At 49.6% G+C, this 19855-nt stretch overlaps 1 protein-coding gene across 1 annotated transcript in view; it reads left to right on the top strand.

Moving 5' to 3' along the window:
- The first annotated feature begins 3253 nt into the window (after positions 1-3253).
- The window catches only part of LOC144138376 (monocyte to macrophage differentiation factor 2), a 32459-nt gene continuing 15857 nt past the window's right edge, over positions 3254-19855 (top strand). The window contains exons 1-6 of the mRNA XM_077670630.1: positions 3254-3640; positions 7890-7967; positions 13371-13452; positions 16121-16278; positions 17336-17410; positions 18563-18664. Of these exons, the coding sequence (XP_077526756.1) occupies positions 7906-7967; positions 13371-13452; positions 16121-16278; positions 17336-17410; positions 18563-18664 (479 nt within the window). The 5' untranslated portion in view covers positions 3254-3640; positions 7890-7905. The remainder of the gene's footprint in view (positions 3641-7889; positions 7968-13370; positions 13453-16120; positions 16279-17335; positions 17411-18562; positions 18665-19855) is intronic.

Below are 19855 nucleotides of genomic sequence, written 5' to 3' on the forward strand. Positions count from 1 at the left end.
GCTGCAGGCCAACATTGACCAGCTTGGCTCGCACCGCATCCAGGGCCGCCTGCAGCTGCAGCACGATGCTTCGGCAGCTCCCCTTGGGGCCCAGCACCCACAGGGCCACGTCGTCGGCATACACAGACATGTACACCCTGTGTGCCCCTCCTCTCGGCAGGCAGTCTGGTAGTGCCGCCATGACCAGGTTGAATAGGAAGGGGCTGACGACTGAGCCCTGCGGGGTGCCCACGTTCACTGGCCGGGGCGCCGACAGGGCGCTGCCCACCTGCACCCGCGCCGTGCGGCCCGTCAAGAACGCCTCGACGAAACCCCGCAGCTTGCCCGCGATACCTGCCTCCTCCAAGGCCAGGGAGATGGCAGGGCGCTGCAGGTTGTCGAAGGCACCCTTGACGTCTAGCAGCACCAGGGCTGCCACCTGCCTGGTGGCCCGGGCATGTTCCAGTGCTGCCACCACGTCGGTAATGGAGTCCGTCGCAGCCCTATGCCTCCGGAAGCCTGTGAGCTGCTCCGGGATGAACTCCTCCTCCGACGTGATGGCCTCCATCCTGCGCAGGGCCACCCGCTCCAGCAGCTTGCAGCCACAGGAGGTGAGGGCAACGGGGCGGTAGGCCGTAACTGCCCCAAAACCACGGCCTGGCTTGGGGAGGGGCCGCAGGATGGCCAACAGCCAATCGGGAGGCAGCCGCCCTGTCGCCCAGATGCGGTTGTAGGCAGCCAGAAGCCTCGCGAACCCCACCTCGTCCAGGTTGCGCAGCATCTGGTAGGTGAGGCCGTCAGCCCCTGGTGCTGACTTCCGCTTGCAGGAGCGCAGCGCCCCACGGAGTTCGGCCTCCGTGATGGGGGCGTCATTGAGGGGATGTCGTCCCTCTGACTCCTCCGGCGCTGCAACCACCTGCCCAGCCGCTACCTGATGTGGCGGCAGGAAGTGCTCCGTGAAGAGCTCGGCCAGCTCCTCGTAGCTGGCGTTCCTCCTGATGGCCAGGGCTGCCAGGGGGTTGCGGTTACCACGGGGCTTGAGGACCGACTGGAAAATGCCCCAGAGGCGGCGGCAGCGTGGGTCGGCCTCCGAGCTAACGCATATACTTGTGTTATTTTTGTTCCTAAAACAAACAAGGCCACAGCCTAATCTTCACCTCCACTCATAGTATTTATGCCAACGGGCATACTGTCGCAAAAAAAAAAATTCATTCATTCATTCATTCATTCATTCATTCATTCATTCATTCATTCATTCATTCATTCATTCATTCATTCATTCATTCATCCTTGGTCAATCCCCGCGTGGGCACGTGCCCCATGACCCGAGGTTACCAGCCAAGCAACGATCCAGCGAACCAAGAAACGTGTCTTCTGCATGGGTCACCTCGAGAGACGAAAAGGAAGATGCGGCTGGGCGTCGCAGGCCGCGTCGTCGCTGCGACGCAGCGCATCGCTGCCGTCCTCCCGGGACGACCTCCGATCATGCGGCACAACCGGCGCTGCCACACGTCCTCCTAGGCACGCAGCGCTGAAGCGGCTTCCCGGTGCGACTACTGCGGCCATCGGCGACATCGTCGGCGCCAGCTCGCCAGCCGTGCGGGCGCCTCGGGCGCTCGCCGTCAAGCTGGGCGAAACGGAAGGCTCTTGTGATTCGCCGCGCAAATTGTGAGTGCCACAACCAGCATTTCAGAACGGCCGCATCGCTTGATTACTGCGATGATCTTTAGTTCTTCTAGGGGCAAAGCCCCTTAGGGGCTCGCCGAGGCTGTCGGCGTCTCATGTCATCGTCGTCTCACGCGGTCACGGCACTAAACACCGGGACACTCGTTTACCAACGCTTCGCGCTAGAACGCTTCGGGCTTCAAAGACACGAGACTTACAGCAAAGCTGTATACCTCTATCCCCCAACGGTTTCATCTCCGTGGGCAAAAACGCCAAGGCACCAAGATACACTGATACACTGCATGCTTCGCCCCTCCCTAGGTTTCCCTATAGTGTCACTAGATAATCTAGGTGTCACTAGATAATCTAGATAATCTAGATAGCTTATCTAGTGACACTAGGTTTCCCGTTAGTCGAGATGGTCCGGGATTTTTTTCACTGCTAACATTAGAGGGATATCCTCGCCTTGTGTTCAATCATGCGTTTAATAGACGTTTCTGCTAGCGTCCTGAGAGAATAAGTCGTGATCGAAGCTCTGTGGGGGCAGCGACGTGTGACGATTAACCGACCACACAAAAGTTCCAGATCGCGGCGAAGTTGTCTCGCTAACTTACTTTGAGTTTAGGGTAAGCCCGTGCCAAATGCCCAATGACGCCTTATTAAAATGATTCTGCTGGGTTCATGAAAATTTCACTCAGCGCGCAAAATATCAAAGTATCGTACCGCTCAGAGGTGAAGTAAGACCTCCCAGCCATGCTGAGTCATGTTTCGCAGGGTTGGGAGCGTAGCATTCATGGTAGACTAGTATGCGGGGGGAAACGCACCTACTAGGCGTGGTTTACGCTATCGTGTTGTACGCCGAGCAGGACGTCTTTCCCCGGACCCGTACTCACATGCCTGGCACAAACCTGGCCCATATCCGGGGCGGGGAGTTGGCCGAGAACTAGCAGCAGCAGTGCGCGCCACTTGCTGGGAACACAAGGTTCCTGCCTTGTGAAGTTCTCGAGATTATGTACATACGCACAGGCGTATATATGCATCCATGCATACATACATACACATGCGTACATACATGCACACACACATACATTGATACATATACACAGAACATACATACATACATACATACATGCATACACACATAGATTGATACATACATACATACATACATACATACATACATACATACATACATACATACATACATACATACATACATACATACATACATACATGCGTATTTCAAATGCCCGTTTTGAAAGGGACCCAATAAACGGTTTAGAGCAGGTTTAGAGCGATTACAACTATTGATAAAGTCCTCATAAGTTCCCCATTTGGTGCCCGTTTCAGTCGTTGTTGTTTTATTTATTTTTTCATTGTTTATCAACAAGCCTTAGCAAAGGAAAACGTGTCTGAATTATTCCGAAAGCGTTGCCTCTCGTCTGCGGTCCCATCCATTTTGTGTCGTCTGCTGCAGACACGCCGGTGCCGTGCAGCAATCCAGGCGCGCTTCTGCCCCTTTGTATCGATTATCGTCCCTCCATGCGTCCCATCTCTCACTCTCTTCCCTTCCCCTCGCGAATGCGGCGCCGCCACGGGCGTCGGCGAAAATGGCGTCGATCGTGGTCTCCCGGCAAGTCGGCTTTCCAGCAGTGCAGCGGCGTTGGCGGCAGAAGTAGGCGATCCGCTCTCCCCGTGGTCGTCGGGCGCGCGGAATCGCCGGTCGCTCGCCGGTCGCTTTCCCGCACGAGCAGGGGTGCGTAGACGGAAGCAGAACTGCCGGGGTCGTCGCTAGGCCTGCCTCTGCCCCGCGAGCGTCGGCGCGTGTGCACGTCGTCGTTCAAACCTTTGACGCACGTTCATACGTCGTCCACTACGCGCGCCGCTCGATAGTGAGGAGCATAGGAAGCGGCATCATCGACTTTCGCGACATGGGACGACCGGCGTCGCCCGTGGAAGAAGACAGAGACGCTGAGCACCGCCGACGTGACGACAGGCAAGTGGTTACTGCTTGTTGTGAACTATTTTAAAGGGCATGGGGGGAATGTCAGGGTATTTTCCACAGCTGTGTTTACGCGCGATGCAAGATTACGTCGCATGAGAACATGGGTTGACAAGTCGGTGGTTTCATGGCTAGGCGGACATTATACTCCAACGAAGCATGTAACTGTTATATAATGAACGCAAAGTCATTAACTTGTATTTTTCTTGTGGTTTTAGAGAACGTATTACCGCTATAGTAAAAATAAAGGTAAACCAGCCGTCAAGCACGCCAAAGAAGGCATTGTGGGAGGAGTTCATTCATCTTGCGTGTGGAAGTACGCTTTATTTTTTTTAAATGAAAGCAAGCAAGAAAAAAAGATTCTCCTTGGGTGGGAGCTGAACACACGAGGTTCGGAATGCATCATTATATATATATATATATATATATATATATATATATATATATATATATATATATATATATATATATATCGCACCGAATATTGCCAATATCTAATCACAACGCGACAGACGAGACAGACAGGAGATAAACTACAGGACGAACGCTGGCTTTCAGCTGAATTTAGTAAAAACCCGCCACACACATTTCAAAAGCCTTCGGGAGGCCTTTGAAAGGGCCGTGTATAGCACAGTTATTAAACGGTGTTTGACTCTTCCGCGTGACAGTGACACTATTTACTGCACCCAACCGGCACACTCCTGTACTCGTGCTTCCGATTTCATCATCATCATGAGCATCATCATCGTCGTCGCTGTCGTCGTCGTCGTCACCTAGCGTTTTCGGCGTACACAGACGCTGGCTTCTGAAGTTGGTCCTAAGTCCTATCGTTTATTTGTTCAAGCTGAAATTTCAAGTCGATAACGCAGATTATTTTCGCACAGTTGATATTGGGGGCAAAAGCTTGCTTTGCGCGGAATTTGGAGTTCAGAGCTTTGCTGTTCCAGGTTATAGAGCCATGAAAACTGTCCTGTTATGAGTAGTAACTTTTCATATGGATAGTAATCCATATCCATGAGCGTAACGCATATCCCATATGGGTAGTAACTTTTGACAATTAGTTGCACAAGTTCTATTCCGATTTCAGCAATGTATATTTACAGTGTTCATACCCAACTTGACTCCTTCCTCCGCTAAATATAACTTCCCTGCAATGGCCTTGCTGGGTACAGGTGTCGTCAAAAGTAATTGCAACGCGGTCTCGTAAATATACAGAAATTTATTCTTCTGGAACCTGCTCGGCTGCATTGGTGGGCGTTTAAAGGAGCCCTCCTGAATCTAAAAAAAGCTTCCTATAAGTGGATAATGACTTGCATAAAGCCAGTAAGACAAATATTTTGTGATATTCACGAATGCTTGTTCCAATTACTTATGACGACACCTGTACCTGAGTGGTAGGAATTTTAAGTGGGAAAGCTGGGGATGTTTTATCCTTTCCAGTATGATTAGCAATATTCTGGTAGTTGTTAAGGGTGCTGCTTCTGCTGCTGTTAAAATAAGATAATCTAGGATAAAATAAGATTTCTTCAGCCCATAAATGTACAACTATATAGTCGCGGGCAAGCCTAAGCCTTCAGTTGGCTTGTGTTGTTGTTTTGTTGTTATTGTTTATTTTGTTTTGTTGCAGATGCTGTTGCTTATGCTGTTGTAGCTGTTGCTCTTGCTGTCGTTCAGTTTTCTCCGTGCGCATTTGCTCCCCTCTGCTGTTTTGGTTTTAGGACTACGCCCCACTCGCGCGCGACAATTTGCGTTTTCTGAGATGCGCTCCGCATGTTCCAATGGTTTCACTATATGATAGCTTCTGAGTCGTGCGGTTGAACTTGATTAAAAAAAACACACAAAAATTAAATTTCTTTTTCTTTTGCTCTTGTGCCTGCAAGAACGTGTTCTTGCTTTCTGTCAAAAACGAGATAGCGTGAACTAATGTTAAAATAAAACGTACCTGACTGAAAAAAAAGAAGAGCACGGGATCCGGGAGGCAGGGAGCGCCGCTTTACCGCTAAAGTTTGAACCATGCTAAAGCATGGCAGTGATTTGACAGGACTGAAGCATGAACATTTCACTGATGCAGGTGGAAGAAACGTGCGTACAGTTCGGAAATAAACGCATAACCTCAGTTAATTTCGTAGACGTCATCATCATCATCATCATGTTCATTGCATCCTTAGGTCCGATGCCTGACGAAGTCCTCTCCCAATGACCTCCAACCACTTCCGTCCTGCGCTGCTCGAGTCCAATCTTTGCCCCCTAATCTCCTTATTTCGCCCCTACATCGGATTTTAATGGCCTTCCCCTTCTTCTAGACCTGTCTCTCGGTATCCCCTCTGTTACCGTGGTGCTTCACCGGTTGTCGATTCGTCTAACTACGAGGACAACCAAGGTTCATTTCTTATTGTTTGTTTGAACTATGATATCGTCTACTCGAGTTTTCTTGCCGTTCCCGGAAGCTCGTTTCCTGTCCCTCAGTGTTCCTCCGATCAATCTTCGTTCCATGGTGGTCCGTTGGGCTGACCTAAGGTTCTCGAAGCTGGAAGCTTGGGTATTGTAACTTAAATCGAGAGCACCGTGTCTCACTGTGCCTACAAAACCTGCTAAAAGATCCCCGGGTGGTCAAAATTAATCGGACGGATCGAGCCCTCCACTGCAGCGCGCCTCATCGCCAGCGTTGCGTCGGCGCGCTAAAACCTACGATCGATCGATCGATCGATCAATCAATCAATCAATCAATCAATCAATCAATCAATCAATCAATCAATCAATCAATCAATCAATCAATCAATCAATCAATCAATCAATCAATCAATCAATCAATCAATCAATAAAATTGTAGTTTGTCTAGACAAGTTCCCATTTCAGCAGAGAGAGAGAAAGGAAGATTCCTCATGCGTCCAAGCGGATTCATATATAAGGCTGAGGAGTTTCAATACGTCGCAGGATGTTTGCCGTGAAGAAGTCGCCGGAAGTTGCTTTCACTTCCGGGATGCAAGGCGATTCTCCTTCGACGGTGACGCTGTCGAAACGCGAAAGCTGAAAAGAAAAAAAAACATACAGACAAAGCGTATATTGACGCCCTTTCTTTCCTTTGTGACAAAGGAGTTATTGAACTATCGCGCTCCTGCACAGACTTTTATTTTACCGCCGACATCACAGTTCAATTTCAGTCGATTTCATTGATGATTAGCGTAATGATTATGCAACGAATTTGTCAACCGTCTTGGTCGTCAGCGCTTCTTCTATGTTTGTGTTCTCGCTGAAGTTCGCCTTTTTTTTAATCAAAGTATACGAAACACCGGAAGATTTTTACAGCTCTTGTACAGTTAGTGCAACCTCGAATAGGAATGCACGGGCCTCAAATTGCCATCCACACAATAGAATATGGGTCCTGACAGTTCTTATTTATGTATACACTGTAAATTGATTTGTACCCTTTTGGTCTATTACACCCTTACCCCTATCGAAAACACAAAAAAATCCTTTGGAAGGGTGTAATTAACGATAAAACACTCTTTAAAAGGGTTTACTCTTGCGTTTTTGCTAGGGTGTAAGGGTGTTATAAAAGACAAAGCACCCTAAAGGGCGTTTTTCTTTGTTTTTTCTGCTACGGTGTAAGGGTGTTATTGATAAGTATTTACTCCCTAAAGGGTGTAAATAATTTTACAGCGTATACCCTGTTTTCAAATCAAGCGACACGAAGCAGCGTCGCGATCCTACTGCAGGTTACATTTGTGTGAATACTCCAGAAAGTGGCGCAAAATGCTCCACCGTGGTATCCGAAATGCATATAGGGTTCGGGCCTCACCCGGGGAGCATGTTTTTCTTCGCTTACTGCCTTCCAAAAATTCCGAACATTTCCGAACAATATTTTGACACGAAGAAATGTCGAGCTACTTCCCTGTGCCCCCTCTTGGTGTTCCTGACTGCTCGTTACCCTGTTTCGTGCACAGTCTTGGTCAAAATATTCTAGGCCATGCCGAAAGTGCGCAGGCCGCAAAAAATTCAATGTACAAGCTTACGTCTTGAGCAAGGCTGAACAGTTTTGTGCCGGAAAGCCAGAGATAACGCCTTTCTTTCTTACTTTCATAAAATAATTTGATCACTGTTAGAGGTTATTTAAGCTTCCCCTTTGAAATCTTTGCAGTGCAGGAGCCTTTCGCTTGGCCTAGAAAATTTTGACAAAGACCGTAAATATGTCATCGCACCTTACTGAATTCGCCCGCAACGCCGTGCTTCCCCTCTCTTTCAGATGACGTGCCGTAAGCATGGCGAGCGTAGCGAACGGCCTGCTACGGCGGTATCGCTCCATCATGAGGCACTACTCAAGGTGAGCCGACACGTGGTCTAAGGGGGATTGCTACCCCTGTCTCTCCCCGAAGTTTCTTGCCCTTGGAACCCAACCGGCCGGCACGTTTGCACTAACGGCGGCGCTGCGCGACTGCACGCGTTACTAATAAACCAACCAAAAAGAGGATTCTTCGAAGTCCATTCTATTATACTATTGTTTTCCTGCAAAATTATGGGGAACTAAAGAGACTCTGCAGCACTTCCGATAAACGCTTTCACTCTTTCCTTCACATTTGGAAGCACTGCGAAATCTATGATTATCGCCAGCATGGAGAGGTGCTGCGTGATTTGCTCGTCGCAGCAGATACGCCTTCAGTTTCTGCTTTGCTTTTGTGGCTTTTTTTGTAAAGTGACTACCGAATGCGTTTATTGCTACAACTGAAAGGAAGTGGCCAATGGGCACTACACAGCTGTAATGACGTCATTCGAGCGCTCAAAAAACGCAAATACTCGGGAAAGAGATAAAAATCTTTTGAGCAGGTTTCCAAGTTATCTGATGGGCATAGAGCAGCAATTTTTTGGTTGAGGTACTTTGTCACCCCGTGTTCGGAGTACTGGATGTGTTTGTTGGGCTACGTTCTGAAAGTGTGTAAGATTTAGGAAAAGGATGAAAAAGGTGTTGCAGGGTCCCTTTAAGCAAGGCACCTCCCAACGGCTTCGCCGAATCATCATATCTCCAAGACGATTTTGAAGTCGCCTATTTTAAGGTGGGCTTATGCAGGGTCTATTGAGAAAATGCAAAACAAAAAGGAGAGCGTGAACACTGTTGGTCGATGAAAAAAGACTGGATTAATCGAAAAGGGTGTCTAACTGCGTCGTGCTCCAAGTATCGTGCCCTATACTTCGGCGTGTTTGGCCTCTAGCTTTGAATATTGAATCTTGAAAGTCCGTTTTACTTCGGAATTACAGCGTGAGGGTGTAGTCGCACTCCAACCGCAATTGTCGCGGTGTTTTGGGGTACTAACGGAAATATACCATAGGTATTGAATTGTAAATATATTGTAGGAGCCACCGCTACCGGTACGAAAGTGGAAGATCCAGTACAATTTTTTTTCTTTTTCTCTTTTACCGACATATTCGTGCGTTCAGGTAACATTATTTTTACTGCCCAGCAATAAACCACCGTATTATTCGTGGGTATTTTCATCGCTGTTTTTTGTCTGCACATTCTTCTTGCATGACCAATGAAATGACCAGCTGTTTGTTAGCGCTCGTTTTTTTCCCCTGTTCGCTGGTTTGCTCTGCACCGCAGATGAGACTGCGCAAAGCATCGTCGGAAATCGATGGACAAGGAAACGCGAGCAGTGTAAATGGAGGCCTCTTTTCCTCCGGATGCCATGCTGACAACACCCACGCCACAAACAGGGACGTACCTCTCCAAGGGCGCGTGGCATATCCGTCCGCTCTGTGTCCTACACCACGGCCGCCCGGTATAGGCGACAGCGTGACACCGGAGATTCTGAACGCGGCAGCCCTTCAAATCCGACACCGCGGCTCCGCCGACAACCGCACTCTGCGCGCGCGTGGGAAACATGCGTGCAGACGACGCTTGTGCAGACGACGCCTCGTTGCGGTGCTCACGCCGTGTCTTCATTCTTTTTTTTTTTTTTGTTCCGAACTTCCGCGCCTTTATTCTTATTTATTTCTGTTATTTATATTCTTATAGCTCGATATTTTCTTCACTATTCTGGAGGTCGTGGGTTCGGACCCCACCCGGCGGGCATTTTTTCTCCACTTTCTTTCTTTCAAAATTATTCATCTGTTTCAGTGACCTATACCGCATTCTTCCCTTTGCTTTCCGAGGCATTCTTGACTGCCAACCCTTATATATATATAGCGAATCAGAATAGGAAATGAGGGGCTCATAGAAATAACACAGAAATAAGGGTTGACAGTCAAGAAAACCTCGGAAAGCAAAGGGGAGGATGTGGTAGGTCATTGAAACAGATAAAGAATTTGGAAAGAAAGAAAGTGAAGAAAAAATGCCCGCCAGGTGGGATCCGAACCCACGACCTCCAGAATACCGGTCTGGTGCGATAACCACTACGCTACCGGCGGGGCTATTTTTCCCCTTCACTTTCTGGGGTATTTATGTCAATGTAATTTTTTCCTGTGCTTGGGGGTGGTAGCCAGCACCACTCGGACTACTCGGGGTGAAGGGGACCTTCTTTTTTAACCCCCGGGCCGTGACTCGAGCGTCTACGACATGTCGAGAGTGGTCGACCAGCGTTGAACCCTCTTAAAGCTCCCCGATGGCACCAAGACTGCCAGAACAAGGGGCGGTATTCTCGAGTTTTGTCCCTTTTGCGTCCCTTTCAGAAGTGTCCCTTTTGGCGAGCCCTGATTGGCTAAAAGCAAACAACCGGAAGTGACGTAGCGCAAGAGCGGCAAACCTACTGCCAACGCCCACTGCTTAACCGGAAGTACGTCACGATGAAAGGGACGCAAAAGGAACGTTTTCAAAAGGGACAGTTACGAGAATACCGCCCCAGAGGCCCTCGCTATGCATCTAGCGAATCAGAATAGGAAATGAGGGGCTCGTAGAAACAACACAGAAATCTATCTATCGTCTCTAGTGGATGCCTTGCACGCCGAGCCTCCCGAAGCAGAGCGGCCTCTTCCCCTCGGCAGTGCCAGCTATCCGCGGCCGGGCCAAGTGGTGTCAGTGATCACCCACAGCAGCTTCGACATTCAAGTCGCGGCTCTTCAACGGTACAGAGCGCATGCGCACGACGACACGAGGACGAACGAACGAGGGGCGTACGCTATGACGTGCATTTCTCGTTCCGAGTAAGAGTCGCCATGATGCGGCGAACGCTGGAGTTTTTTTCTGGCCAATATTGGCCAATCTCCCTAAGTGGGTATGCTCACTGTGATGGTATTGGTGGCTAGACCTCGGGATTCGCGTCGCACAAACGAGACAGGCGCTTGAGACCGGCGTATATAAGACGAAGTCGAACATTTATCTGGGTGAAACAGCTGACGATATGAAGGTACAGTCACTACCGTACTGCGACACTTAAGTCAATCCTGAACACACACAATTCTACTAGGGAAAAAAAACTACCACGTTTAAGTTCACTTCCAACAGGAACCGGTAAGGAATCAAATGTCTCACGTGCGTTGGCACTGTCGATGCAGTCGGTGCTGCTATTACACAATGCTGCTCAGTCGAAGCCGGCGATATAATGCGCGGTCGATGAACGGCTGGCACTGCAGCCTGGCTCGGTCTCCGGGCGTCCTTAACGACGCCCTCGGTAGACGACAGCTACCGCACCTTGCGGATAGCTCTCCGGATCATCGCTCCTTCGAACACCCCCCCCTGCTTCGTCGGCACCCACGATCTCCTCTTCCTCATCTTCCTTTTTCCGACGTCACATTATCGCCCCCGCTATTTTCCTGGTTCCCTTTGAGGCGACACTTTGACGGCACATACCCCCAGAGGGTGATTGTCTCCGCTCTGCTAAATGATCTCTAAAGCTTTCACCACTCTGTCCTGTGCCTCATCACACTCACCTTGACGAACGTGCGCTCGAGGCACGCGTGCACGAGCGCTCGGCATTTCTTTGTATTTTAAACGACTTGCTCAACAGCTTAAAATTCAGAGCCCTTCCACCCTGTCAAGAAAGAAGACCAGTGAAGCTGGCGCTCTGTTGGGACTTGCCGTATTGGGGTTTAGCTATGTTGGGGATTTGCTAGGTTGAATTATAAAGACAGTGGTGTGATCTATGCGTCACAGACTGAGGACGCACACGATTGGTGGGTGGATACAATGACGTTTTGTGATAGCGCGGCTACGCTATTCACGGCGCTGGCTCTGGTGCGCCGCACTGCAGGTGGCCGCCGAAGAGCGCGCGGCTTTGCGCAAAGTCAGGAGGGGAGCATAAAATGGGGTTATAGCCATACGCATAGAGTTTCTTAGTAAGTATACTAGAGAGGAAACTGCGCCTCGTAAGCCATGTCGTCGGGGGGGTTCATGGGAAGACCCCCCTTTTTGGCTTGGGCTTGGCATGACAATTGGATTCTTAAACGGCTTTTGGGATTTGCTTTCTTCACTATGCACTAACACGTTTACGAGCTACAAGGAAGCCGAAATCCTCCCGTTTCTGTGGTAGCCGTGTTCAGTGAAACAGCAGGCAATGCGTGATCGCACCTGACGTTGCTCATGCCGCAGTCGAAGGACTGAGCGGGTAATATGCCGTCGCGAAATTTGTAGCCGACGAAAAGAAGAAAACGTACTTCGAAGAAGACAAGATACGGCAGATACGGGCGCTTGTATGCGCCCTACCTTGTCATCGTCCACGACTGTTCAACGCCACGTTTTCATTTTTCTTGATAAACTAGCTGGCGTTCGCGGTGCACCGGTTAATCGATCGCCAAACCTTCAAAGACCCAAATCGCAAACGAAGAACGAACACATGCGACCATTTTTCGCGCCCTAAGAAAACGCATGTATACCAACGCTCATAATGTATACCGATGCTAGGTTTATGAGATGAAGGTATACCATTGAACTCCTTCGTTATGCTCTATGCGCGTACAGTCTTATCTAGAAAGAACGGTTCCTTTTTCGCGATTTTCAAGTAATCGTTTGAATGGAAGCCCGGTTGTTTCACACACGCGCCGTGTGTCCAGAGATCTTATCAGAGGTTTTCGGTCGGCCAACCAGTCTATGGGGAGATGCATTAGATTTTTGACAGGACGCCAGCGGTCCCACTAAGAAAGCTCTCGCTTTAAAAAAAGATTTGCTGATGGTGTACTTGTTGTTGAAAATAAAAGGCGCTCTTTACCTTGGTATTAGACTCTTCGTATTGCCACCTAAAGATGTCTTCCACAAAGTGCACTTGTGTATCATAGCAAAGCCGACTTTAAGAAGGGTCAGTGCTCAGTTCGGATACGTGTGGCTTTATTAAATACTTGTTATGAGGCCCTAGGTCCTTCATACTTTGATATCAGACTACTTATATTGCCGCTAAAAAAAGACTTCCACGCAATGCTTCTGTGTGTTTAACATAGAAGCCGACTTCAAAACGGCGCAGTATGTAGCGTTACACGAATACATAAAATACCTCAGGGCTTGCCTACTTTGAGATCACTCGGCTTTTATGGCGCATATAAAAATGTCTTCTAAGCAATAAATTTGTGTACAGTCGTGAATCCGACTTTAGAGTAAGCATTTATCAACAATTCCCATTTGGGAGTTTCCGAAAATTTTTTTGACGTGCATTCCATCCCGCGCATTTGTTTGGATAGGTTTCTTTCTCTAGCATACGCGTCTCTCTCTTTTTTTTAGTATAATTGCGAAAATATTGCATGCAACCGCCGCCGTGCAAAACTGCGGGTTGCCGTCCGTCTCAATCAAGGCCATTGCTATTCACCGCAGGCTGATGAACCCTCGGCCAATGGGGAACGACGCCTACGTGCCAACGGAGCTGGAACACGTAGCCAACATTGTGACTCACGCGGTAAGCTGTGTTGCTACTGCAGCTAGACGCTTTGACATTTATCACCTGCATGCACTAGGAACCGTCAGGTTAGGGTTACGACGAAATTTTCGCGTTACGTTTTAAGTGCGATGCACTTTATAAGCGACCCCAAACCATCCACCGCCGGCGGCGGCGGCGTCCGCAGCCCTGCTCTCCCTAGCAACGGCGCCGAGCGGAGAGGAGCGTCGGTAGCAACGGCGCAGTGACGTCACTCACCACGTGACGCCACGCCCTCACCGCTCCCTCGCGGCGCGGCGGTGTGCGCCGCGCGCATCCCTCTCCTCACCCGGCAGCTGCCGTGCGCCGCTGCGCGCGTCCCCCTCCCCCTTCGCTCGCTCCTCCTCTCTCCTCGCTGGCTGCAGCTGCGCGCGCACCCCTCTCTCTCGCGCGCCCGCCTTCTCTCTCAGCCACCTGGCTCGGCGCGCTCAGCGCGGCGTACCCCCCTCCGTGGTCGGCTCGTGGGTCGGCTCGTGGGTCGGCTCGCGCGCGCTCTCTCGCTACAGTCTCCTGCTCGCTCTGCTCCAGTTTAGACCGTTCGCTGGCTGGGCGCCTCTCAAGGCGATGTCAGAATTACTACGCCGTGTACTCTCGGCGCAAGAAATGCATTCGCACTTCCTCACGATTCCCTTCGGGGAGGTGGGGGCAATTTTTGTTCGCTGCTATGGGTGCCTACCAGCCAACTAATCAGAGAATGTCACATTAGACTGTCGATCTCAGCGTAAACAATCATTTACGGCGTCGTTTATTCGTGTAAGTTTCGGTTTCGGCAAAACGAACGCCGAGCGGCCGCCATGACAGGAGGGCGCTCGTGACGTCACCATTCTTGTCGCCCCACTGCCGGCCTGGACGCGCGCGTCCAGACCGGCCGAGGTCTTCACCATCCCACGCGCCCGGGAAGCATGACGTCATCAGTACCAAAACCATGACGGGGTACACACGGCGTAGCAGCGCGCGCCAACCGCAGCCAGCGCGTCGGCACGTCACGGGGCCCCGACGTCGGCAGTTCGGGGCAAGCAGTAGATGATGTCATGCTGGCCCGCTCCGGGCTTTCTCGTGCGGGCGAAGTTTAAAATGGATTTAAAATATGCTATACTGAACGGCTACTGTTGAAACTTGCTGGGAGGTATCTCCTGATAAAAAGGAAGCACTTTCCGTAGTTATCTCAACTTTGAAATTTCGTGTCACTTCTCAAGCGGGCAGAGATTAAAATGGATTTAAAATATGTTATACTGAACGGCTACTGTTGAAACTTGCTGGGAGGTATCTCCTGATAAAAAGGAAGCACTTTCCGTAGTTATCTCAACTTTGAAATTTCGTGTCACTACTCCTTTAACATCCCATTTCCTATCTTTCAAGTTATAACGTGATTGGAAACTGATAGACTCCCTTTTTGGGGCCTCGTCAGTTTCGAACGAAATAAACGAAAAACTTCACCTGCTATTAAAGCGTTCTGTGTGCTTGTACGATGGTGAGGTGCCAAACGAATTCGGTTTTCAAGTGTCGCGTTGTGTGAGTTATGACAAATGTTTCGCTTTGCGGCCAAACGCGTCATCAAACGAGTTGTACAACGTTCCTTGCTAAACGCGTGTCAGCTAGCCGATGCAACGGGCGTTGTGACACCTCCGATACGCACCCCCCTTCGGTTTTGTCCGCGGCGTGTTTGCCCGCGCATTCCGAAATGTCAAGCGGTGAAATGAACTCTACGGACGCTTATGCCTGCGCATAAGAAGCCCCAAGGGTGTAGCGCCCAGTAACGCGCTTTTTCCAAGCACCACTCAGCGGTCGCCAGCTGTTCCGTCGAAATCTTGTTAGGTGACAGTTACGTAACCGTGGCTTACGAAACGGCTTCTTGCTGACGTCACGGCGGATTAGGGCTCTACGCGTTCTTCCGCCCTCCCCTACCTACCCTCTCCCTGCCATTTCACGAACAAGGATTCTAATATCTCACCATGTCGTCAAGCGAATCGGATTCCGAATCGGATTCGATTCCCGGCCGCGGCGGCCGCTTTTCTGACGGAGGCGAAAAGCAAAAACTCCCGTGTGTACGAGATTTCGGCGCACGTTAAAGATCCCCAGCTTGTCAAAATTAATCCGGAGCCCTCCACTACGGCGTGCCTCATCGCCTGCGTTGCGTCGGCGCGTGAAACCCGACAATCAATCGATCATCAATCAATCGATTCCGCTTTTAAAAGTAAGGGCATCATCATCATCGTCGTCGTCGTCGTCGTCGATGGTGGTGGTAGGGATGATGGCCCCCTCAAAGACGGTATCCCGGTCCCTCATCATCACCAGCATCATGATCATCATGACATCGTCGGCGTCGCCATTATCATGATGATGAGTGACCAGGATACCGTCTTTGAGAGGGCCATCATCACCACCTCTATCGACGATGACGATTATGATTATAATGAGGACGATGGCGTGCCATTCGCTCGTCAACAGCGTGAGAAGCGTACTGTGGTGGAAGAATGCACGTTTGCCTGCGTATGAACAAACCCGTCACCTGTTCTCATATTCTGTGTTGTAACAATGCATGCAGTTCCTCCAAAAGATGAATGAAGCCTGAGTTTTTCTGCAGCAGCTTCGTTCCTTCGTTTTCCCTCCCGCGTGTGCTCATTCCTACTGCGCATGCGCGTGCCCGCAGTTGAGCATCCTGCCCAGCTTCTTCGCGCTCAAGTTCCTGATACAGCGGGCGCACACGCCGGCGCACTACACGGCGGCCGTGGTCTACGGCTTCGCCCTCGTCACGCTCTTCGTCACCTCCTCGCTCTTCCACTCCATACACTTCCTAGGAAAGCTCAGGTGAGATAGAGGAGGTGGCACCCCTTACTCTCTTCCTGCCACTCGAATATAGCTGCACTCTCTGTGCTGCACCGTGGTCGTTCGCAACTACGGCCCGGCTATCTTTTTGGTCTGTCCGTCTGTCCGTCTGTCCATCTGTTCGTCTGTCCGTCTGTCCGTCTGTTCGTCTGTTCGTCTGTTCGTCTGTCTGTCTGTCTGTCTGTCTGTCTGTCTGTCTGTCTGTCTGTCTGTCTGTCTGTCTGTCTGTCTGTCTGTCTGTCTGTCTGTCTGTCTGTCTGTCTGTTCTCGTTCAAATACTTGGTGCCCGACTAAACGAGAAATGACCACGTATCTGTTTGCTTCGTTGCAAATTAACATCCGCCATGGCTCGAACATCTACGGATTATTCAGTATTAGAAAAAAACACCTCAGGCATATTTGAGGCAGATTATGCATACATAACCGAGAGTATCAGCGTTCTTATAATTCAAACACACGTTTCGTTGGTTTCCTTATAGGAAAAAAAAGCGTGTTTAAAATGGTGTCGAACAGCTGCTGGAACCAAAAACGAAAGATAAATATTCCCGCACTCTCCCAACAGAAGGCATGCGAGTAGTGCAAACGGGGCAAAATTGAAATGAACTCACCTCCAGTGCATTCATCATACGAGCAGTGAGAGGCGAGGAGCTTAATGAGTGGGAGGGCGAGAGAGGAGAATGAGTAATGTGGCAGGCAGACTATTGTCTGTCGAGCTCATTTTCAGCGAAGCAAGTAAGTACTCGGCCATTTTTTTTAGGCGTTTGATTGCCTGCACGCTTGCTCTATCCCCGTCGGGTCTGACGAACCGACAGCAAACTGTTCGCACAACGTTGTGTGAGACATACGCTGTCGCCAGTGCCCAGCCGGGGTATACACTTGTTCTTCTCGTTCTACGTTAAAGGCCTGCGCACTAAACCGAAACCATATCAGATAATTCTCTCTATGAAACTTCCCTTGATTATTAGTGCGGTAATTTCACACTTAAGCAACTGCTAAAGCACAATTCTTCTCCTCTTTCTTTCGTCTTTTAACTCCGCAGGACTCTGAAAGTGATCTTGCACCGATGCGACCGCGCTGTCATCTACATCTTCATCGCCTCGGCATACACACCCTGGTGAGCTCACACGCGTCACCTTATTGGGTACCTCATCTTCTTGCGGGCTGTAAGTAAGGCACACACTGCTAATTAAATCAGCAGGCACTTTCGCGGCCCATACGGACGTGGAATTCAGGGAATGTATACCACGGCCCGGCCGCACTTGGGGAAGGGTTGACGTGATGAAGTTCGTAGACAAATGATGCGTTCGGACGACGCATCTGTTGGGAGTCTGTAAGAGATGCCTTCATTCTGCCGTAGGCATTCGACAGGCTGATGATGATGCTCGTAATGATGATTATTCCGCCCTCTAGTGGAAGGTCCTAAGGTTCCTTCCAAGCCCTGGATTGCAAAGGAGCGTATTCCCTGAAAGAAGCTATTGTGAGGTGTCTCAATTTCACGCCAGGCTGGGAGTAGTGGGCGAAGTATTTCAGCCTAATGACACCACGGTGGCTCCATATATTTTCAGTAAATACAGGGCACAGCAACGTCAATCCAGACGGTCCACATAATAACCTTCACAATATAAGAGCAGGACCATCTAAAGCTTTAGCAAAAACAAATGCTATTTCCTCCTTTGCCGTAGCTGTTTTGCAACGCAGATGTGATAACTATAATAAAACCAGAGTCCGTTCAATGCTTTTCGTCCTCAAGACCGTCTACTCTACCGGCATGAGCTAGATTAAAAAAAAAATTGTGCAGAAGAGAAATGCGAGAACCGCCTGCTACGTTTCTTGCCTTATTTCCTACGCCACCACGGAGGGTATACCGAATCGTACAAACAAGGTTACGAATTTCGTTACCTATAGAGAGGTCTTTTGCTGTAGATGGGCGCACACCACATTCTGTGACAGACCGTTCTGATGCGCTGTAACTTATTGTAAAAAAAACGGTCTCTTCATTGTTCCCACTTCTTTACCCATCCGTAACCCATGTCAGCGCAAGATTAAAATACAATCACGCCGAGTAAGAGATCGCTGCTGTCCTCATTGTAATCCGCCATGAATGCAACGATCCATACAGAAGCCACACGTTTAGCTTCCAGGGCTGCGCAAAAAGTCCGAGGATCGCGGAAGTATACGAGCAATAGTGAAAAGCGGAGGAATGTGTACAGTTCCACGCGAAAAAAAAAAAAAGTGCGGCTCCGTGTAACGTTCTTTTTTTGCGCAGGCTGATGCTGCGAGAGTACAGCTCATGGGGCCAAAAGCAGCTGTACGTGGTGTGGTTCCTCTGTGTACTCGGAATCACCTACCAGAACATCTTCCACGAGAGGTGAGCCATTTTCCTCAGCGCCGTACGCACTCCTTGCGCGAACTACTTTTCCCAAAATCGAGCTAGACCTTACTATATTACAGTATCTTTCCTTTGTAATGTGAGCAAGTTCATTTTAATCAGTTATGAGGATACACCAAACATTCTGTTTTTATTTCCGATGCATTTTCTATGGAACACTTTAGCAGACGATCGGTTGACGGCTAGCAGTCGACGGGCGGACGACTAGCAGACGACTAGCGGATTGACCAGGGGCGGAATTCCGAGTGGTGTCCGCATCCGTTTAGCGCCCGGTTCAAGTCGTGACGTAGTTCCGGTTGCGGGGCGCTTGACATGTACAGAAACGAAGAAACGGACGCCCCGCTTCATCACATCCTGTCGTCTGCCTTCAGCCAATCAGGGCCCACTCGAAGCGGACGCTTTTGGAACGGACACAACTCAGAATCTCGCGCCAGGACCATATCTTGCCCCTTTCGTATTAGAAGATGTGCTGCACAATTGGCTCGAAGCACTACATTCCCGCGGGAATGTAGTGCTTAACGCAGATTAGTCGTCTTGACGCACATTAGTCGTCTTGTTCACAAGTGACGTCATTCACGAGTGACGTCACGCAACTACTGCGGCTGTTTCCTTGTAAAGCAATATGTGATAGCGTCCACTTGGAGTCGCTTGCCCGTGGTCGGTGTGCTAAAACGAGTTTTAACCGGTTTCTTTTATCCCGCAGCGACCTGTAAGTATTCGGCGAGCCTGGTCCTGCCCTGGTCTTCTGCGGGTCCGCTTCACGTATAATCCCATTGTCAGCCCCGTCTTATATATTTTTTATGTGATGCTGTGGGACAATTCGCTCTTAATGCACGAAAGTGGGGGCCATAATAAAATTCGAATAGAACGGTTTCGTTATAATGAGGGATTACTATGATTATCATTTTCCTCACATGAATACGAGATTCTGGAGATCTAAAGGAAAACCTTCGGCCTAGAAAAAAACGGCCGCAGTACCCCACTGAGGTAATCGACAGCTTCCGCAACTGCCTCCAATAGCCACAATGCACAAAGCTTTTCACGCATCATTACGAGATGAAAAAAAAAATGTTTAAAGAAATGAAATTTCGGTTACAGTAAACATTTCAGAAGATTTTAATTTGATCGAAAGAAAAATACAATTCCCAAACCTCGTGTGCTACGGTTATA

Source organism: Haemaphysalis longicornis, unplaced genomic scaffold (assembly GCF_048455015.1).
Source record: "Haemaphysalis longicornis isolate Haplotype H1 unplaced genomic scaffold, Haemaphysalis longicornis Haplotype H1 scaffold_5, whole genome shotgun sequence".
NCBI lineage: Eukaryota > Metazoa > Arthropoda > Arachnida > Ixodida > Ixodidae > Haemaphysalis > Haemaphysalis longicornis.